We start from the raw sequence: 20872 nt of genomic DNA, 5'->3' as shown, positions 1-20872 counted from the left end.
ACACATACCAGTGATTTATGAACATGTGGGTAATGAGTACAACCATTGTTTAATGTTCTTAACCCCAACTGGTAATATCTGAAATGTCTGACATAGCATAAGTTCTACAGTCGGTTTTTCTGAGCTGCAGGATAAAAAAACAGAGCCTCGAGGGGTGGGGGGGGGAATCCTACTTCTTCTTTTCACTATTAAGCACAAATGCTTGTAGTGCCTCCATTTTCAAAGACCCTCCTACCATTTTTTTTTTTTTTGATCTTCCTGACATAACACCAGCAGAAGAAATACGAAGTCTTTCTTCTGCTGGTGTTATGGACATTACCACAAGGCTATAGATACCTTTATCGATTCAGCTAAACAAACTATTATTACAGCTGCTGTTTTTCTAGTGTGAAACATTCATTGTATGTACTTCAGATCATATACAATAAACTTTGAAAACTTTGAGGAACAAATCAAATCATGTCACACACATAAATTGTTTGAAGTATATTCATGCAAAACAAAACAAAAAAAAATGAAAATGTTAAAGTTTATAACAATAAATTTAAAAATGGAGACAGAGTTGTAGGGCACCTGCTCTACAACTCTGTCTCCACCACTCAATCCACAAACTGACTGCAACTACACCAACGCCATCTACCGCCAACCACCACCACTGGCATTTCCTGAGACAATCACAAACATCCATGCCTACGACAGGATTTGAACCTGCAGCCTTTTTCCTGGAGAGCGGATTCGCTAACCACTCGGCCAGCCAGGCTGGCATATATGCATAAGGAAAGTAATGTATAGGGATATGTGTGTGTGTGTGTGTGTGTGTTTTATGCAGTTATAGCAGAAACTCAAAAAAAAAAATGTCTTATTAAAACTTTGCATAACAGTTGAATACTTCATATGTAAATGAAAATTCAGCTAGTGGGAAGCCCTCTGTCTACAGTTCTGGAATCATTAAAAGCATATACACCCCTCATGCCCAATAATGAGTTTAAGTGGATAAAGATTTATTGATGATGTTTTCCTAATGTAAAGTCATAGTCAGCAATCTCCTCCACCACCTTCCCCCTCCCCTCAATATTTTTTTAACTACCTCAACAACCAACATCACAAAATAAAGTTTACTACTGCATACTGGAAGATGATTTACTTTCCTTTCTGGATAGGAAACTACTAAAATTGCTATCATTTTACCTAATCACTGTCTTATTAATAATAAGAATAAGCTAACCAAAGAACTCATTTCCTTCCTACATTTGACTCATGGTATCATATAAACTGCTTTAATAACTCACTATAACAAGCTATTAACCAAAGCTCGGTGGGTATAAGACTATGTAAAATGAAATTCATTATAGCAAACTATCTGCTGTCTATTTCCTCTGAGCCTTAAGAGTTTGCTATAATGAGTCTACTATGATACCTTCATGCAAACAAATAACACAAACAGACTATTCAGGAATTCTCTGCCATTATCAGACTCAGCATGAATGCATGCAACAATGAAATTAAAGCATATGAAAGTCAGTATGCATGTATTAAGGTTTTCTAAACCAGCCAGATCTGAATAAGAATGACTGTCAGTTTCAGATAGTAATCTGAAAAACATACATCTAATGTATGTTTATATAAAATATTCGTAAATGAAATACAGTATGCTGCAAAAAAAAAAAAAAAAAAAAAAAGTACTGGATAATTAAAACAATAGATGTTATGGAATAAGCAGGTGTTGAAGTTCAGTGCTGTTTTTTTTTTTTTTTGTGTGTGTGTGTGTGTGTGTGTGTGTGTGTGTCTGTGTGTGTGTGTGTGTGTGTGTGTGTGTGTGTGTGTGTGTGTGTGTGTGTGTGTGTGTGTGTGTGTGTGTGTGTGTGTTATGTTCATGACTTAATTTTATTCCTTTCTTAATGTTGTTTCAATTGCCATTGTGTGCTTAAAAGATGCTGTTATTACACTAAAGAAATATTAGTTTTAATAAAAGTTTAAATTTAAGTGAATCTGTGTTTATTATCATAATATTAAAAACATTATAATAATTACTACCTGTTCTATATATTTGCTACTGTTATCTATTTTCATAGTGTTTGTCTTTTCCTGGTAATTTTTATACAAAATTTGTCATACAGTTATTTAATTTGAATAGTGATCCTTGAAAACTTGCAGCAGATTTATTTAAGAGGATATTATGTATGAGCTTCATAGCTCAACTGGAAACAACACTGTGTTTGGTTGGAAAAACCTAAATATGAATGCCATCTAAAATGCAAATAACTTTTATGATGACTTGTCAACTGAAAGTGAGCTGGCTGATTTTATATAAAGGTGACAAATCTTTCCAGCAACTGATTTTTCATCTAGTGAGGTAAATGTAGCAGATTATATAGGCAGGTTTAACTACCTCTATCTTAGCATTAATTTTCTACAAAAACCAAATTACTTATCCTTGACAAGCTATAGCATGTAACATAACACATTAAGGAGACTATGAAATATCACATAAAATATAGACCAGAGCTTAATTCATACACATTAAAGCTATTCATATGTATGAATTAAGCTAAAAAAAATAGGATTTAATATCATTCTCCTTTAATAATGTGGTTCATATAATAAATAACAGTGGAAATTGTGCCCAATTTCCACTGTTATTTATAATAAAATATATAAAGCAAAATAAAAGTGCCTTTCACTTTTTTAATGATAATTCCATGCATGGAAGGTTGTAAATCTATAGTTCATTTATCTTGTTGGTGGACTAAGAGCTAGATAATTAGGGAAACTCTTCTAGAAAGCAAATGGCTTTTTTTTTTTTTGAAGACACTGCAAGTTATTAGTAAATGGGATGGTCTTTCATTTGGCATTAAAATCATCTCTGATCTGATAACAGATGCCATCTACTTATGGATGGTGTCTGTTTTCAAACAGTTCTAATTTTACATCAAATTGATGACATAAACCATCTTCCAGTACATTCTTCAATTCTGAATGCTGATTTACAACTTGAGTTTAAATTATGTATAAGGTTCCATTTATGTCGTACATTTTTAATGCTTTCATTTTAGCAGTTTACTCAGTTAAAATCACAAAACTTTAATAGAGGTCTTTATTATATTCCCATGCCATCTCATATTTTTATCATAAAGTGAAAGTCTGGTCTTAGCAACCTTGTTTAATCTAAATTCAATTTGTTCTTCTTCTGAGTGTTATTTTTAAATATGCTTGGATATGAATCTTTTCTAGAACGCTAAGTGGAAAAATTTCTCCGTTAGTTTAATAAACAGTTTCATTTCTCATTTTATACATAAGCACAAAGAGAGCTATGTTGCAATTATGTGGGATAATGGCGTTCTGCTCAGTCATGCAGTGTAAGCACTGTAAAAACTGTAAAACTTTTATATCTTCATATTTAAATATGTCATCATCATCAAATTCCTGCCATGTACCCTCAAGGGGTATACAGAATATGATAGTACATGAAAAATTTACATCATTACTAACTTCCTATCTACAATTTTCCTCCACATCAATCTGTTACTTGTCAAGACTTCAACATTATCAGATCTTATATTTGTATCGTGTAAGGCAGTTTGTACCGTATCAATCCACCTATATCTTGGTCTTCCTCTGGGTCGTTTTGCTGCCAACCTGGCAGAGAACACTTGTTTTGCTAATATTTTCTCTCCCATTCTGTTTAACTGACCATACCACCTGAGCATTAGCTCTGCTAATGCATTCCTGGATGCTGACAATGTCATATTCTTCCCAAATATCCTCATTTTTAATATGATATTGCCACTAATGCCATCTGTCACCTCTCATCTTTCTCAGGACTCATATCTATGGTCAAGTGTTTTATTTGTAACCCAACTGTCAGATCCATAAGTTAAAACTGGTTTGAACACTGTCTTGTATACAGCTAATTTAGTGTTCTGACTAATTTCTCTCTTATTCCATATAAATTTATTCAGTTGGCTTCCTACCATACCAGATTTGTTGATTCTGTTGTCTATTTCCATATTTAATTTACCATCTTCACTAAGAATCGTGCCCAAGTAGCTGAAATGTTTTACTTGTTTTATAGGTTCTCCATTCACAATGCAGTTGATATTTTCAATTTTTCTGCCTATTTTCATTGTCTTTGTCTTGTTACTGCTGACCTTCATACCAAATCTATTACAACTGTTACTGAATTTAGTCACGGAATTTTGCAGACTTATACTGGATTTATTTAGAAGTATAACATCATCCATATAAAGAAAAGAGCTGAGGTTAATTAACATCTCCAATTTTGATATCAGGTTTAATACCACTTTCCATCATAATGTGATCTCTATAGATAATAAATAACAGAGGGGGTAGTGTGCATCCTTGTCTAACACTAGATTTAACATTAAACCATCTTCCATTTAACATTAAACCATACTTCCTTCAATTCTAACTGTTGATTTACAACTCAAATAAAAATTAAGTATTGTTTGATATAATGCACCATTGACACCATATAACTGTAGTGTTTGAATAGCTTTTCTCTTGGCACCTTGTCATATGCCTTTTCCAGATCTACAAAACTAAAAGACTGATCTTTGTTATATTCCCACTATTTCTTAACTATTTGTTGTAAAGTGAAAATCTGATCATCACAGCCTCTATTTGGCCTGAATCCAGCTTGTTCTTTACCAGGCTTCCCTTCCACAATCCTTCTCGACCATTTCTCATGTATACTTGCATAAATCTTACAGGAAAACTCAGTAGGGAAGTACCTCTGTAATTCTCACATTCAGTTTTTATTTCACTTTTTATATATGTGTACTGTGAATGCTCTACTCCAATCATCTGGAATTAGTCTCTCTGTCCAGACCTTCTGAACTATGCAGTGCAGCCACTGTAAGACTTTTATAACTCCATACTTGAGAATTTCTGTTCAAATATCATTTACTCCAGCTGCCTTTCCACATTTCAGGCTTTTGATGGCTTTTTCTCATTCAAGTATGGATATGTATTCCTGATTGCATGCCTTGTCAGTGTTTTTTACTACTGTGCTGTCACTGATTGTTTCATTTAGCAATTTTTTGAAGTAATTACTCCATACATCAAGGATATCTTTTTCGCAAGTTTTCATGTCACCTTTATCATCTCTAATTCCTTTTACAGCACTCTTTCCTTCATTTCTGAGCTTTTCAACAGCATCCAGAATATTTTGCTACTTTCTGGATATTTATTTTCTATGCTCTTACCAAAGTCCTTCCCATGGCTTTTATTTAGCTAGTTTTACACAGTGTTTAGTTTTCTTACATTTTCTCTGTATTCTCTAAGAGCACAAGCTGACTTATTTGCCAGGAACTTTTGATATGCTTTCTTCTTTCCTTCACTGCTTCTTTAACTTCCTGTGTCCACCATGGAGTTCTGATTTTTCTATCCTTACAGACAAGACAACCTCACCACATGCCTCTCTGGCTGAATCAATGCTTTCTTCAGGATTTGCCACGGAATCTGTTTGAGAACAGGAACCAAACAGGGTTTGGTTCCTGTTCTGAAACTCTTTCATTTTTTCTTGAATGATGTTTGTGTATTTTAGTCTACAGTTCACATCTGAGAGCTGCTCAACTTTAATTCGCTTTAAAACTTTCTTACATTTTCCTCTTTTCAATATAAAATTCAATTTCATCTGCTCAAGACTAAATGGTGATCATTTCCAATGTCAAATCCTCTGTACACTCTAGTGTCCTGCACCAGTGATAAATCATCACTGTCGACAATAACATAGGTAATGAGACTTTTCTTATTCCTTGCCTTTTCTCTTCATGTGAATTTGTGCACATTTTTATGTTAGAACATTGTGTTAGTAATAACCAGTTCATGTCCTGAGCAGAAATCCAACAGGTATTTGCCATTATTATTAGCTTTGATCTTTTCTGCAAATTTTCCCAAAATATTTTCATATGTCTGACAATCATTTCTTTATCTGCTATTTAGATCCCCAACAAGGACCAGTTCTTCCTTTTTCATTGTGTCGGTTGCTTTCTTTAAAGCCTCAAAAAATTCCTCCACTTCTACCATAGTAGAACCTTCTGTGGGACCATAGGCACAAATAAGTCTTATTGTCCAGTTCCCCATTCTGATATTTGCCCATGCCACTCTACTTAATATTGCTTGCCATTCAAGAAGATTAGCCTCATATTTTGTATTGAATACTATAGATACACCTTCTTTTCCCTGATTGTCATTTCCTGAATTGGAATGTACTCTTCATTGCATTATATCACTCTACTTGATATTGCCTGCTATTCAAGAAGATTAACCTCGTGTTAATTTGAATACTATAGCTACTCCTATTGCCTGAATATAACATTTTGTATTTATTGCTCAGAAAGATCACACCAGTTTTTGTCTTTTTTTTGTGTCAGTCACCCCCTATTATGTCTATCTGGTACTTATCCAATTCCTCACCTAGCTCCATTTCTTTGCCATTCAGGCTTCTTATATTGATGGTATTGATCTTGAACTCTGGTGATGTTGAGTTGGAGTGTGTTTCAGGATTTGTTCTAGTAGCTAATGTTTCGCTGTTCACCCTGGTTTTCTGGTGAAAACAGCGTGGGGCTTGTTTAAAGGCGATGCCCCAGCCAGCATAAAACTCTGTCATGTTGTACTATCATTTTATATTTTGGTTTAAGCCAATAAGAAAATATTTGTTCAGCTAAATCCCAAATTGCCAGCACATCCTCGTTCGTTCAGTATCCAGGGTGTACCACGAGAAGGTGAGGATTGGACATTAGTCTCTGTAGAGGTCTCCTCTCAGTTATACAGCTTTGACCTTTAAGCATCCCTTAACTGAACATTAAATACATTAAATTACTGTTTCAAGAGTGAAATTTTGTGGTGAAACTTTTTGATGTTATTTATTTATTACAATCTACATATTAACTAATGCTTAGAATGTTTTGTCATCGTCAGAAAAATGTAATTTTCTAATAAATGTAATGAAATTCTTAATTTTAGCTTCTTACCAGTGCACTGCGGCAACTTAAAATCCTTGGAGCTGTTGAAGAGGAAGAAAGTAATAAGTATAAGGTATTGTTTGTATTTTAAATAGTGTTAAAAGATTGCATGTGCCTAAAAATTTATGAACTTAAGTTATTTAGTATGTACTGTGTTTACTTGAATACAGATTTATATTCATTTTCTCATTTCAACAGTGAAGTTTTATATTCAAGGTCATGGCAATGACTTTTGCTACTGTAGAGTGACTATTATTATTACAAAGAATCATTATGACCCAGATTTAGCTTGCAGACAATCTAGGTTCTAGCTTGAATATTATTTATCTCCAATTATCTCCTAGGCTTATTCAACAAGGGACAGCTTGCCAAATTCAATTAATGAAAGAATTGGATATATTTGAGGGGCAGGGAAGGACATAGTGTTGTCTTCTTTTCTTTTTCTTCTCTTGCTTTTTTTGCATGCACCTCTACAGGTAGCATTGTCCAACATTTTGTCAACCAAACTTGGAATATAGTTATTTCTTATCTTGCATGAGGTCCTGAGATGCACAGTACAATTTGATCAAAACAAAGGGAAGGCTTGTATGGGAGAAGAAATTTCCTCCTCCGAAGACACTTCAGAGGAAGCATTTTATCACTTTCTCTGAAGACACTTTATTACTTTCAACCACACTTGAAATATAGTTATTTCTCAGAGTACTCAAGATCAGGAATTACGTGTCAGTTTTTATGAAAGACAGTGAGACATTAGTGGAAAATGAATCTAACATCTGTGTAAAAGGAATGGAGGGATTTGATCAGAGACTGGTCATTTATCAACCTGATTGCTTGATAATCAGGTTCATTTATGAACCTGATTGCTAAAACTGCTTGATAATAAAATCAAATATTTTTAGGAAGTACTTAAGGAAATGGTAGGATAGATTTAAGATTTGTTTTAAGATAACTTTGTAGAGTAATGTGTTGAGCAAAAGAGAAAATTTAACTTCATAGCTACTGAGGAGGCAATATTTGTAATATATTTATTCTAGGAAACATTGGAGATTAGAGTTATCTCCCAAGAAGAGAAATCTCATCTTGTCCAGAAATTAGGGCATTATCAGAATTAAGACTGGATTGAGTTTTACATGCATGAAAATTAACAAAGTTATCAAAAAAAATTAATAAAAGTTATCAAATCTATGGAATAATGGTTGGAAACCAGAATTTAAGCTTATCAATGTTGATATTGGCATTTTTGTGTGTAATGCGAGGTTTGTCTAACAAGAAAAAGGAGCACAATATACTGTTATCAGCAAAACTCTGGATTGAATTTGCAGCCATTTGGTGAAGGTCTTTGATAAATAGAAGGATGACCATAAGTGAAAGAACAGAGCCTTGTGGAACTCCACCATCAGTTGCAAAGATGGAAGCTAAAGATCCATTGACCATCACACATAACATTTAGAGATGTGGCAGAAGTCAAACGATAATCAAATCAAATGCCTTAAGCATATCATGAGCAACCACTTGAGATTATATTCTTGATAGGAATCGCTTGTTGAGCATGGAACAAATGGTGTTATTAAGAAGAGATCAATTATGATAAATCTACTTACTAAAAATATCATAAAAAAAATAAGCAGGTAAAGTATAATGCCTTTGATGGCATTTATTTGGATTTTAGCAAATTTAAATAAATGGCAATGCAAGAAAACTTTGTGAAAAGACAAAAAATAGAAAATAAATATGAATCTGAAATGTTCAGAGGTTTCTGAAAAGCTTAGAAACGAGTATCATAAAAGGATTCAGAGATGATAATCATGAACATAAAACAGAAGACAAAGGGTAGACTAGATATCTGGAGTTGTTATTTGAAAAATTATTAAATGATAAGCAATGAAATGTATAGCAGTAGAAAATATTCAAGAATTCATCAGGAGTGCATATCAATACTTGAAATAGAAAAGCCATCAGAAACAATGTGGAAATGTAACTATAGTTGATTATATTCAATCAGTTATATTCAGAAGTGGAGATATAAAAGTTTTATGGTGGCCAAACCACATGATTTAGAAAGCACCATTCATTCAGATTGAATCCTGGACAACTAGAATAGAGCTTTCATAGTAACTGCACATGTATATAAAGGGAAATAAAACAATGTAGGCATTAGGAATTTTTGTTTCTAGAGTATTTCAAATAAGATTTAGGCAAACTTTGAAAACAAGAATATTCTGGATGTTCTGAGTAATTGCTTTGGAAAATTATTCAATGAAACAAGCAATGACAAAATAGTGTTAGGAAATATTTCGGAGGAATGCAGTCATGAGTACATTTAAATACTTGAAATAGGACAATCTTAAATATGGAAAGACAGCTAGAGTAGATGTTAATTGACCAGAAATGTTTGAATATAACACTATAAATAAAAGTTTTACATTAGCAACACTTCATAATTAATAAGGTACAGTTGCATTCCAGATGATTGAAGTAGAGCACTCATAGTACCATCTGTTAAGGAAATAAAACAATATGTGAATTACAGATGAATTTCCCTACTCATTATACCTGGTAATCTTTATGCAAGCATAATTGAGGAAGCTCAGAAAGATTATTAAAGAGAAATGATAAGAATTTGTATTAAAGTTTTGAGATGTGGAAAAGGTATATGATACACAGAACGGTATATGGCTTATATTTAAGTTGTAAATCAGCAGTTAGGGTACATGCTATCTTGATTGTTATTCATTATTTGTATGGATCACATTATGAAGGAAAGTCACATTAAACATCAAAATTTGAGATATTTGACTGAGCTCTTTATGCAAGTGATGTTACACCTAAATTAACCCCTTATAAATCTTCAGAACTTATTCAGAAGTAAATAGCTGCTGTAACAAATCTGATATTGATCAGCAATTTCAAAAAACATAAAAATAAGAACAGTTGGTATAAAAATATATCAACTGTATTCTCAATGGGGAGAACCTTAAAACAAGCAAAATATTTCAGCTATTTAGATAAGTTTTTGTGAACATGAAAAATTAAATATGAAAATTGGCATAAGGCATGAATGCTTATAAAAGCCGACATTAATGGACAAGCATGTATAGCTCCTTGAATTTATAAGGCCTGTCTTTTTGTAAGAAAATCACAGAATAAGCAGCACTTGTATGTTGTTAAATATGTCTGTTAAATAAACTCATATGGAATAAGCTAAAAACATTAGCCAAAATGCTAAATGATCAGTGTACAAGACAGTATTTAAACCTTAATATTAGATATGAAGATTGACTTAGAAATAAATTAGTTGGCCGAAGACTAGATACCATAGATATGAGAGTTCTGAGGAAAATTTAGATAGTGATTAATTCATTGGCTTCATTGACAAAATCATATTGAAAATGATGATACTAGAAAGGATCTTAAGATTATTTGCATTCAACAATGTGTGATCAAAGCTTATTTAAAGTGGTTTAGTCACATAAACAGGATGAGAATTAGGAAAATTAGTGTTTGATGGCAGGGGGGACACCAAGATCTTGATGAAATGATGCACTTAGTCTTAGAAGACTGAATCAGTGTATGATTGGTCAGTAACAAGCAGCAAATTAAGTTAGAAGAAAAATTTGCTGATGGGAAGTTAATAATAATGTAAACTTAATTACATAGTGACGATAGTATCCTGTATATATGTTGAGGCTACTTGTCAGGAAGCAGTGATAATACAGTTCATAATGTTACTGATAGACATGTTTCATTACAAACAAGAAAAGGTAAAAATTTAAGCTTTTTTGCATTTTCAGTTAACTGAACTGGGGAAAAGAATGTCCAGATTTCCTCTTGATCCTAGGTTTTCTAAAATTATATTAGCTTCACAAGATTTTGGATGTGTGTAAGTATTCAAACATTTTCAATAAATTTGGTTTTCTTTTACTTAGCAGGAATAAATTTAAATTAAGAAAAATATGATGTTTATAATTTACGATCTTTAATAATAACAATGACGATTTATAATTCTTAGCAAAATATAATACTTTAGATATTTATTCATTAAATATTTCCTGATTTAGAGATGAAGTTCTTACAATCATTGCTATGTTATCTGTGGATTCTGTATATTTCATTCCTTCAGATAAGGTAAGAATTTTTGCATTCATTTTAATTCGCATAAACTTTTCAGTAAATAAGCTCATGTTTAAGTATTAAATCTAACAAATTTTTGTCTATTAAAAAAAAAAAAAAAATAGATGAGAAAGGCTTCTGGAATGGGGTTGTTTAACTGCCCAATGAAGTAGCATATATAGATATTGACCAAAACATCTTGAATGCTAACAGTTTCAAGCTCCTACTCAACTTCATTATTCATATGTCTACCTTTAAGGCCATCTTTTTTATGTGGCTCCCACCCACCATCAGTTTGCTATGAGGTGTGATAATCCTTCAAACTCAAGAGAATTCAACCATATTGAGTTTGTTCTAATTTTAGCATATAATTGTTATTAATTACAGAATAAAATGAGAGAATAATAACGTATGGAGACTTTATTCTTTTGATTTTAGGTCCCCTTCTAAAATGCCTTTGTCTAAAGAAAAGTATATATAAAATTCATTCTTGTGCCCAGATCAGGAAGATGTCACAAGTTGTTGTGAATAAAGTGACAGTTTTTTTTGTTTTTTTTTAAATAAAATAAAAATTTCCCTATGTATGAAGAGTTTTGAATCACCATCACCCATTTACCATGCAATTTTCCTGATTTATTATTTTTTTTTTGGCAATGAATGAAATCTATACACTTTATTGCTTGTGGGGGGGGAGTAAATCATCTTCATTCTTATATTCTTGAAATATGTGCTCCAGGGGTGTACAGAACATCATGACAGTACTACACAATAAAGGTTACAATATTATATTTTAACTTCCTTCCTGTCAACAATTTTATTCCAAATTAGTCTTCTGTGTCAGGAACCCTTTTATTCTGAGTCTTTTCCCTGCTGAGTTTTCTTGTGCTCCCATTCTGTTTTAGTGACATGCCACCTTAGATTAGCTCAGTTGACATATTCTTGAATGCTAATGGTTTCAAGCTCCTTCTGCATTTAAGGTAATCTTTTTTTTTTTTTTTTTTTTATGTGGCTCCCATCCCACAAAAGGTTTTTATAAACCTATTGCAGTAGTACTGTAGTTGGGCTAATAATATTTTCCCTGTTTTTATTAATTTTATATATTTTTTGTGTTTCTTATTTATTTTTTTACATAGTTCAGAAACCCTGCTCTAGAGACCAAACATGGAACTTTTTCAAGCTACTTCAGGCCTCCAATAAGTGGGGCAGTGATCTCCCACCTAAACACAAATCGCAAGCATCCATGCCCATGTAGGATTTGAAGCTGCAGCCTCTTTTTTGAAGAATATGCTAACCACTCAGCCAAACGAGCCATCTGTTCACTCCCAAAATTTCAGTCTTTCACATATGTGGTCTTTAGTCTTTGATCAGCTATTTTATTTCTAACCCAACCCTCAAATCCATAAATTAAAATTGGTTTGAACATTGTCTTTTATGATGCTAGTTCCCTGTCTTGGCTAATTTCTCTCTCATTCTATATAAATTTATTCAGTTGGCATCCCACATACCAGCTTTGCTTACTTAATTGACTATTTCCATATTTAATTTACCATGTACACTAGAAATTGAGCCTAAATGGTTGAAATATTTTACTTGTTCTATAGGTCCTCTCTCCAGGATATGCAACTCATATTTTCTATGTTCCTGTATATTTATGGCTCTCTATTTTTTTTATTGCTGTAAAAGGGAAGGTAGCATAATCACTTAATCTTATCAAAAAAATTTTTAAAAATCAACTCACACAAATTGATATCTTCGTGTTAACACTTTTCACAACCTTGGCATTATTACATGCTAAAAAAGAGCATTTCATAACAAAATCCAAAAACTACAGTTTCCCTGTTTTTCCCTGTGTTTCCCTGCATACTGACTAACAGCTTTGTGAGGAAGACAACCTAGCATATCATTTGACATATCAAGCATGAAACATTCGTTGTTGTACAAGGCCTTTAAATGGTTGTTGGCATAATGGAGATCTAATATGCTACATGAACATATTAGTGACTTTCAAATATCATGAAATATAAGTCCTGCTTCCATTTTTAATCTTATATTATACATTTGTGTAACTTACCAGACCTGCAGTATGCAAACAGCCATCTAAAAGCAAAGCTTTTAGATGGCTGTTTGCATACTGGAGGTCTGGTATATCATGATATTCAACATATCATGTTTTGATATGTTGAATGACACATGACTAAATTATGTTATTCTCTTGTTAGCAGTGTCAAAAAAAAAAAACCTACTGTTAGAGGATCTCAGATTTTGTGTATATTCATCTTTCTGACAAAGCTCTTAGTCAGTAGACTGGGAAACACATAGAAGTTCAGTATATTTTTACAGTTTATCTACAAGTAAATCTTGCAACTATGGTTTCTGTTACTTATTTTTTCATAGTTTCAAGAGCATTTCATATTTTAGGAAATGAGATGAAAAGACAACCAAAAAAAGAGTTGTGTAAACTATTACAAACTTGAATAGTTATACTCTCTGTGGGAGTCACAGAGAGTGACTCCTACACATGAACAGTTGTAAACCTATAGTGCATCAGTTCCACAGATGGTTAAAGTTTTTTTTTTGTGTTTTTTTAATTATATATATAAAAAAAAAATTGTGCATATAAAATGTTATATTTTTATATTAATAATATAAAATTATGCCTAAATAGCTGATATTTTTCCTTGTTCTGTAAGGTCTCCATTTAGAATTCAGTTGATTTCCATGCTCCTGCCTATTTTCATAGTTTTCATTTTTTCAGTGCTGATTAGTTAAGGAATCCTGATGTCTAGTACTAGATTTATTTCAGAGTATAACATCATCTGGAGCCTTCATAGCTCAGTTGATTTAGACAAGCCCTTTGGTTGGAAAGAACTGGATTTGAATCCCATCTATAACATGAGGATCCTTTATCAGATGTTGTCAATCAAATAGCAAATTAGCCAGTCATACAGATATAAGACACTTTGGGAATAAGCATTACCCACACTATTCTGTCAGATTTGGTTTCAAATACCTGCACTGTGAAGTGTGGGTCTATATGTAAGCGTAAATCAGGAAGGAACATCATCTGCATAAAGTAAAGAGCTCTGATTAATATCTCCAATTTTGATATGAGGTTTATTGCTGCTTTCCTTCATAACATGATTCATATTGTTCTTATTCTCTTCCATCCTCAAGATGGGTTGAGTCCCATGTGGATAAGAGCCTTCCACTGTTCTCTTTCATATGCTGACAGCTTTGAGAATCCAATGCAGTTCTAAGGACTTTGTGCCATGTTAATCTTTATCTTCCCCTGGGTCTTGTACCCTCCATGCCTTCAAATACCAGGCAAGGAAGTCTGTCTGGTTCCATTTGCACAATGTGACCAAACCAATAGAGTTGATGCTTTTTAACTATGTTAAGAGTTGTTCAGTTACAGATCTTCAAATTTTGCAGCGCTTGTGCATTAGTCTTATATTCTGTCCAGTGGGTTCTGTTGATTTTTCCTGAAGCATTTCAAACGCTAATAGTGTCCTCTCAGCTTCTCTTAGGTCCAAGTTTCTGCTCCATAGAGAGCTGTTGGTAATATTAACTTTCTTATTTTATTTTTAGAGTTGTAGGAATTTTGTTGATTTTCCAAATTTTATTAAGTTTATTCATCATTATACATATATATATATGGTAGGAATAGAAATATAAAAAGAAAAAATAGGAATAGAAATAATAATATCATCATCATCATCAAACTCCTGCCATGTACCCTCAAGGGGTGTACAGGATATGATAGTACTACATGAAAAAATTACATCATTATTAATTTCCTATCTACAATTTTCCTCCAAATCAGTCTGTTACTTGTCAAGACTCCAACATTATCAGATCTTATATTTCTATCATCTAAAGCACTTTGTACAGTATCAATCCACCTATATCTTGGTCTTCCTCTAGGTCGTTTTGCTGCCAACCTGAAGCCGTATAACTGAGAGGAGACCTCCACATAGCCTTTAAAGGAATGCGGAGAACCGACCAGGGCTTCTGACCTAATGTCCAATCCTCACCTTCTCGTGGTGCACCCTGTTGGGTATCTACTTGGATACTGAACGGACGAGGATGGGCTGGCAATTTGGGATTTAGCCGACCAAATTGTATTCTTATTGGTTAAACCGAAATATAGAAATAATAATAAGGACATAATAATAAAATAGAGTTACTGGGTGACCACTGACCACTTTGCAAAGATATATCATCCCAGTGTAAACTGTATTGTAAATATATGTTGTTGTTACTTTCTTATTGTTTTTTGTTTATTTATTGTTTTATCCCATCTACGCTGTGAGGTTGTATTAACTTGTGTTGTGCTTACTTATCTGGTTATTATTCTACTCTGTCCCTCTATTAATATTCTACCTTCGGTGACTCTGTACTCCTTATACCTGAGAGCAATGGAAATTTATTTTATTTTCCAACTGTGCCACCATGCCTTGATGTAGTACAAGGAATATTAGTACTTCTGGTAGATCCTAATCATACACAATAATGTCCTCTCTTATCCCAAAAAACAAATTTTTACAGTTGTGGCTTCTATTAGTCCTCTATCATAACCTTTAACTATCTTTTAGTTTCCCTCTTATAGATCTAATTATTTGGGATCAGTGCATTGCAAGGTGAGATCAGACAACACTCTTTGATATAATTAACAAACATGTCTAATAGCTACAAAATTTAGAGAATATTACAATACATGAATCAGGGGGATTTCCCTCTGTAATCTCATTTCTAGTTATGCAAATTATAAAACTCTTAAAGCAATATCTTTGTAATTATTCAATTAGTTTATAATATTCACTTCAGCTTAAATCTTAACCTCAATTTCAAATAATGGCATGACTTAAACAACAAAATAAACACATTAGCACAAAAGATATTAGGAATATATACAATTCTCAAATTGATCTCTTAGCCCAAATTACTCCTTAGGAAATTAGCTTTACTCAGTTCCACGCCTTTTCACAGATTCAATCATATAATTGCACTAGTTATAATTATCTTATTCTATCAATCCTAGCAGTCCATTAGGAATTTCTCACATCACAAGTTTAACAGTATACAATAAAATGACTCACATGAACTCCTTCTTTTCTCTGGTGCACTTTTCTTCTCTGCTCGTCTCGGCGTTCTAAGTTTCCTTTTCCGTCTCATGTTTTGAATTCTTTCCTTCAGGGTCTCGGAGTACCGATGAAACCGTCGAGTTAGCTAGCGAGATATGTGGAGAGGTTTCCCGCCGTCGTCTGGAACGATTGGGCGAAGGATCAGGCTGTTGGGGCAGACATGGCTGAGCGGCACAGCATCTGGTCCGACCGGGCTCAGTTTCTCCTAAGTTAATACAAAATTAATAATGGAAAAAACTCACGTACAAAGATTATTTAATAGTATAATTTTCGCCTGTGTGTCACATCTTCAGTACATTAAGCTCAAATTAAACAATAACTGACAATTCCAAAAAGTGCCACCTAAGTAGCTGGTGTAAGATAACTAAAAAGGTCAATAACTTTCCTAAAAATAAAAATAAATAAAAATAATAATAATAATAAAAATAAATAAATAAATAATAAAAAAAAATTAATACAATAAAAAGTTAGGAAAGATTAGCTGATTTGTAAAGTACTATCTCCCATAAAGGGGATAGACATAAGCCGTCGGATCTGTTTAAGTTAGGAGAATGAAGTAGAGTTTCACATGTTTCTTTATAAAGGCGTTCCATGAGAAACTGACTTTTGTGAAGAACTCTTGTCTTTCTCCAATGAACTCTGTGTCTAGTGAAGATGGCATGTTCTGCAAGTCCAGACTTTTCAGGTTTAAAGTATTCAATATAAGATTGGTGTTCTTCTAGCCGAATAGAGGCAGATCTTCCCGTTTGTCCGAAATAAGATAATCCACAAGAGCACGGAATCTGGTAGACACCTGGATGATTAAGATGTGGAAGCTTGTCCTTAGGAGAAGTGAGAAAGGTGGAGATTTTTCTAAATGGTTGAAAGGCAACAAAAATATTCAGTGGTTTTAAAACTTTTGCTGTACGTTCACTGATGCCTTGTACATAAGGGATAGTAATACACGTTATTTCTTCTGTGTTTGAAGAGGAAGACATATTAAAACTACTCAAAGTTCTTTTAATGAAGCAATTCTTATAACCATTAGATAGAAAGGAAGAAGTTATATATTGCAGTTCTTTCTGTAAAAGATCGTCTGAAGAACAAAAGGAGTGGGCCCGATGAACCAGTGTTTTAATAGTTCCTGCCTTTTGAGGGATGGTGATGAGATTCCGCATGGATATAATGGCCTGTATGAGTCTTCTTTCTATAAACTGAGAAATGTAGATTACCATCTGGTTGGTGAAGAATTAGAAGATCTAAAAAGGCTAACTGCTTATTTGATTCTACTTCTACGGTAAACTTGATCCTAGGATGAAATGCATTTAACTTAGTGAGAAATTGTTGAAGTTCATCCGAAGAGCCATTCCATACAGCAAAAATGTCATCGACATATCTGAACCAATGAGTTGGTCTGGGAGAAATGTTGTCAAAGATACGTTGTTCAAAATGTTCCATAAAGAAATTGGAGAAAGCAGGAGAAAGAGGATTACCCATTGCTGTTCTTTCAATTTGTTGATACAACTTATTTTTAAAATATATAACCAGAATTTATTACAAAATCAAATACGTTTACAATGTCTGAAGGAAATTCCTGTTGTAGTAATTCAATACTTTCTGAAAGAGGTACATTTATAAATAAAGAAACATCTAAACTGATCATGATATCAGAAACGTCCAAATGAAGATCTGAAATTTTATTTTTGAAATCCAAAGTATTTTTTATATAAGTATCAGTTCTTCTAGTTGAAGAGGAGAGTAAATTTGATAAAATAAAAATAAAATTTCAGATCTTCATTTGGACGTTTCTGATGTCATGATCAGTTTAGATGTTGTTTCTTTATTTACAAATGTGCCTCTTTCGGAAAGTATTGAATTACTACAACAGGAATTTCCTTCAGACATTGTAAACGTATTTGATTTTGTAATAAATTCTGGTTATTTTTCCTTTAAAAATAAGTTGTATCAACAAATTGAAGGAACAGCAATGGGTAATCCTCTTTCTCCTGCTATCTCCAATTTCTTTATGGAACATTTTGAACAACGTATCTTTGACAACATTTCTCCCAGACCAACTCATTGGTTCAGATATGTCGATGACATTTTTGCTGTATGGAATGGCTCTTCGGATGAACTTCAACAATTTCTCACTAAGTTAAACGCATTTCATCCTAGGATCAAGTTTACCGTAGAAGTAGAATCAAATAAGCAGTTAGCCTTTTTAGATCTTCTAATTCTTCGCCAACCAGATGGTAATCTACATTTCTCAGTTTATAGAAAGAAGACTCATACAGGCCATTATATCCATGCAGAATCTCTTCACCATCCCAGTCAAAAGGCAGGAACTATTAAAACACTGGTTCATCGGGCCCACTCCTTTTGTTCTTCAGACGATCTTTTACAGAAAGAACTGCAATATATAACTTCTTCCTTTCTATCTAATGGTTATAAGAATTGCTTCATTAAAAGAACTTTGAGTAGTTTTAATATGTCTTCCTCTTCAAACAAAGAAGAAATAATGCGCATTACTATCCCTTATGTACAAGGCATCGGTGAACGTATAACAAAAGTTTTAAAACCACTGAATATTTTTGTTGCCTTTCAACCATTTAGAAAAATCTCCACCTTTCTCACTTCTTCTAAGGACAAGCTTCCATATCTTAATCATCCAGGTGTCTACCAGATTCCGTGCTCTTGTGGATTATCTTATTTCGGACAAATGGGAAGATCTGCCTCTATTCGGCTAGAAGAACACCAATCTTATATTGAATACTTTAAACCTGAAAAGTCTGGACTTGCAGAACATGCCATCTTCACTAGACACAGAGTTCATTGGAGAAAGACAAGAGTTCTTCACAAAAGTCAGTTTCTTATGGAACGCCTTTATAAAGAAACATGTGAAACTCTACTTCATTCTCCTAACTTAAACAGATCCGACGGCTTATGTCTATCCCCTTTATGGGAGATAGTACTTTACAAATCAGCTAATCTTTCCTAACTTTTTATTGTATTAATTTTTTTTTTTATTATTTATTTATTTTTATTTTTTATTTTTAGGAAAGTTATTGACCTTTTATTTATCTTACACCAGCTACTTAGGTGGCACTTTTTGGAATTGTCAGTTATTGTTTAATTTGAGCTTAATGTACTGAAGATGCTGTGACATACAGGCGAAAATTATACTATTAAATAATCTTTGTACGTGAGTTTTTTCCATTATTAATTTTGTATCGATATGTCTACTCACTGTATACCTCTTTTAAAACTTTCTCCTAAGTTAATCACCTCTGGTTATTCTCATTACTGAACTTGAGCGGCTCATGGCAGATCGACCTCTGTTTTCCTCCCTTGGACTTCTCCGCGTCTGGCTACCATTCACTCTCGAACCTTTCTCTTGATGTCGATCCCCAAAAAAAACTTCCTCAAGATCCATGCATTATATTTTCCTCTCTTCTTGAACCTTGGATTAAGTTGTGGAATCCCCTTACTTTCCCACGCAAGTGTTGCATACAGTTATGAGAACCCTAGACATCATCTTGTGACTCTTGGTTCTCGAACTTTCGCCAACTTCTTATGTCCCCTTTCATGTCTTTAATCCGATTTTAGTGGCCTGCGGAACTTACGTTTGATTCTCGCCACCCCTTTCTGTGCTGACCTTGAGGGTCACCTGAGATTGAACTCGTAAAAAAAATCGAACAACCTTCCGATTCCAAAGGGTTGCCCTTGGCTTCACTAATTTCACATCCTTTATTTAAGCAAGAAGCAAGCTAATTCCCTTTGGGCTTTTCATAATCTATACACGATAGTTTACAAAAATGAATAGAAATATTTGTACAAGGTTTCAAGATGTGACCTTTCTGTAAAAAGTCGATGCATTAAACAAAAGAAAATTTATGTGGCATCGAGTTTTTACCAGTGAGGTTTACTGCTTTAATGTACCGTATTTGCCGGCATATAAGATGCATCCCCTTTTTTGTACACATTTTTTAGGAAAAAAACTTTAATGAATTTACATAATGAAATTCAATAATTTTTTCTTCATATTCAGCTGGCATCTTTTGTGATATTTTTGTTTTAGTCCGCATGCATAGCTGGTTTCTTTTTATGAATCTTGAACACCGTGATGTTGATCCAGTAAAGCTGGCAATCCCTCTGTTAGTGGCTATCGCTTTCGCTTGATGAATAATCATTTTTGTAGACACTGAAAGTCCCGCTTTTCTGTGGTCTAAAATTCAAGTATTCAGTTCTGCCTCAAGTTCTGGCCATTTTGCAGTTCCACTTTGTAGGTTATGTTTACTGTGAGTTGCCTTTTTCAGATCCTCTTCCTGATTCCTCCAAGTTCTTATCATTTTCTCAGTTGGGGGTGGCCCAAAATGCCTCTCTGCAGCCCTGTTTCCATGTTCTTTAGCATATGCAACATAGCTTGTATGCAATATAGTAGCAATGCCGACGTTTTTCACCCATAATTTGCCAAGAAATTTAGAGAAAATTTAACTGCATATCTGTGATTTAACAGCTGTGATCATCGATGACAGCGCATATGCATCTACTGAACTCTGTGTAACTGGAATGCTTTCACACACCGCAAGGAAGCAAGAAAGAACTTGTGTAACTCGGAAGTTCTGAGTTGGAACAGAGAAAATTTCCAGAAAT

The 20872-nt window shown here is 33.5% G+C and overlaps 1 protein-coding gene across 1 annotated transcript in view; it reads left to right on the top strand.

Moving 5' to 3' along the window:
- Window positions 1–20872, top strand: part of LOC150095056 (ATP-dependent RNA helicase DHX33-like) — a 202020-nt gene that overhangs the window by 120284 nt on the left and 60864 nt on the right. The window contains exons 13-15 of the mRNA XM_090410944.1: window positions 6988–7059; window positions 10778–10866; window positions 11045–11111. Of these exons, the coding sequence (XP_090267070.1) occupies window positions 6988–7059; window positions 10778–10866; window positions 11045–11111 (228 nt within the window). The remainder of the gene's footprint in view (window positions 1–6987; window positions 7060–10777; window positions 10867–11044; window positions 11112–20872) is intronic.

This window comes from Typopeltis vanoorti, chromosome 21 (genome assembly GCF_054136105.1).
Source record: "Typopeltis vanoorti isolate ZY-2024b chromosome 21, IOZ_Tvanoo_1.0, whole genome shotgun sequence".
Classification (NCBI taxonomy): Eukaryota; Metazoa; Arthropoda; class Arachnida; order Uropygi; family Thelyphonidae; genus Typopeltis; species Typopeltis vanoorti.
This window is presented reverse-complemented; position numbering and strand designations above follow the sequence as displayed.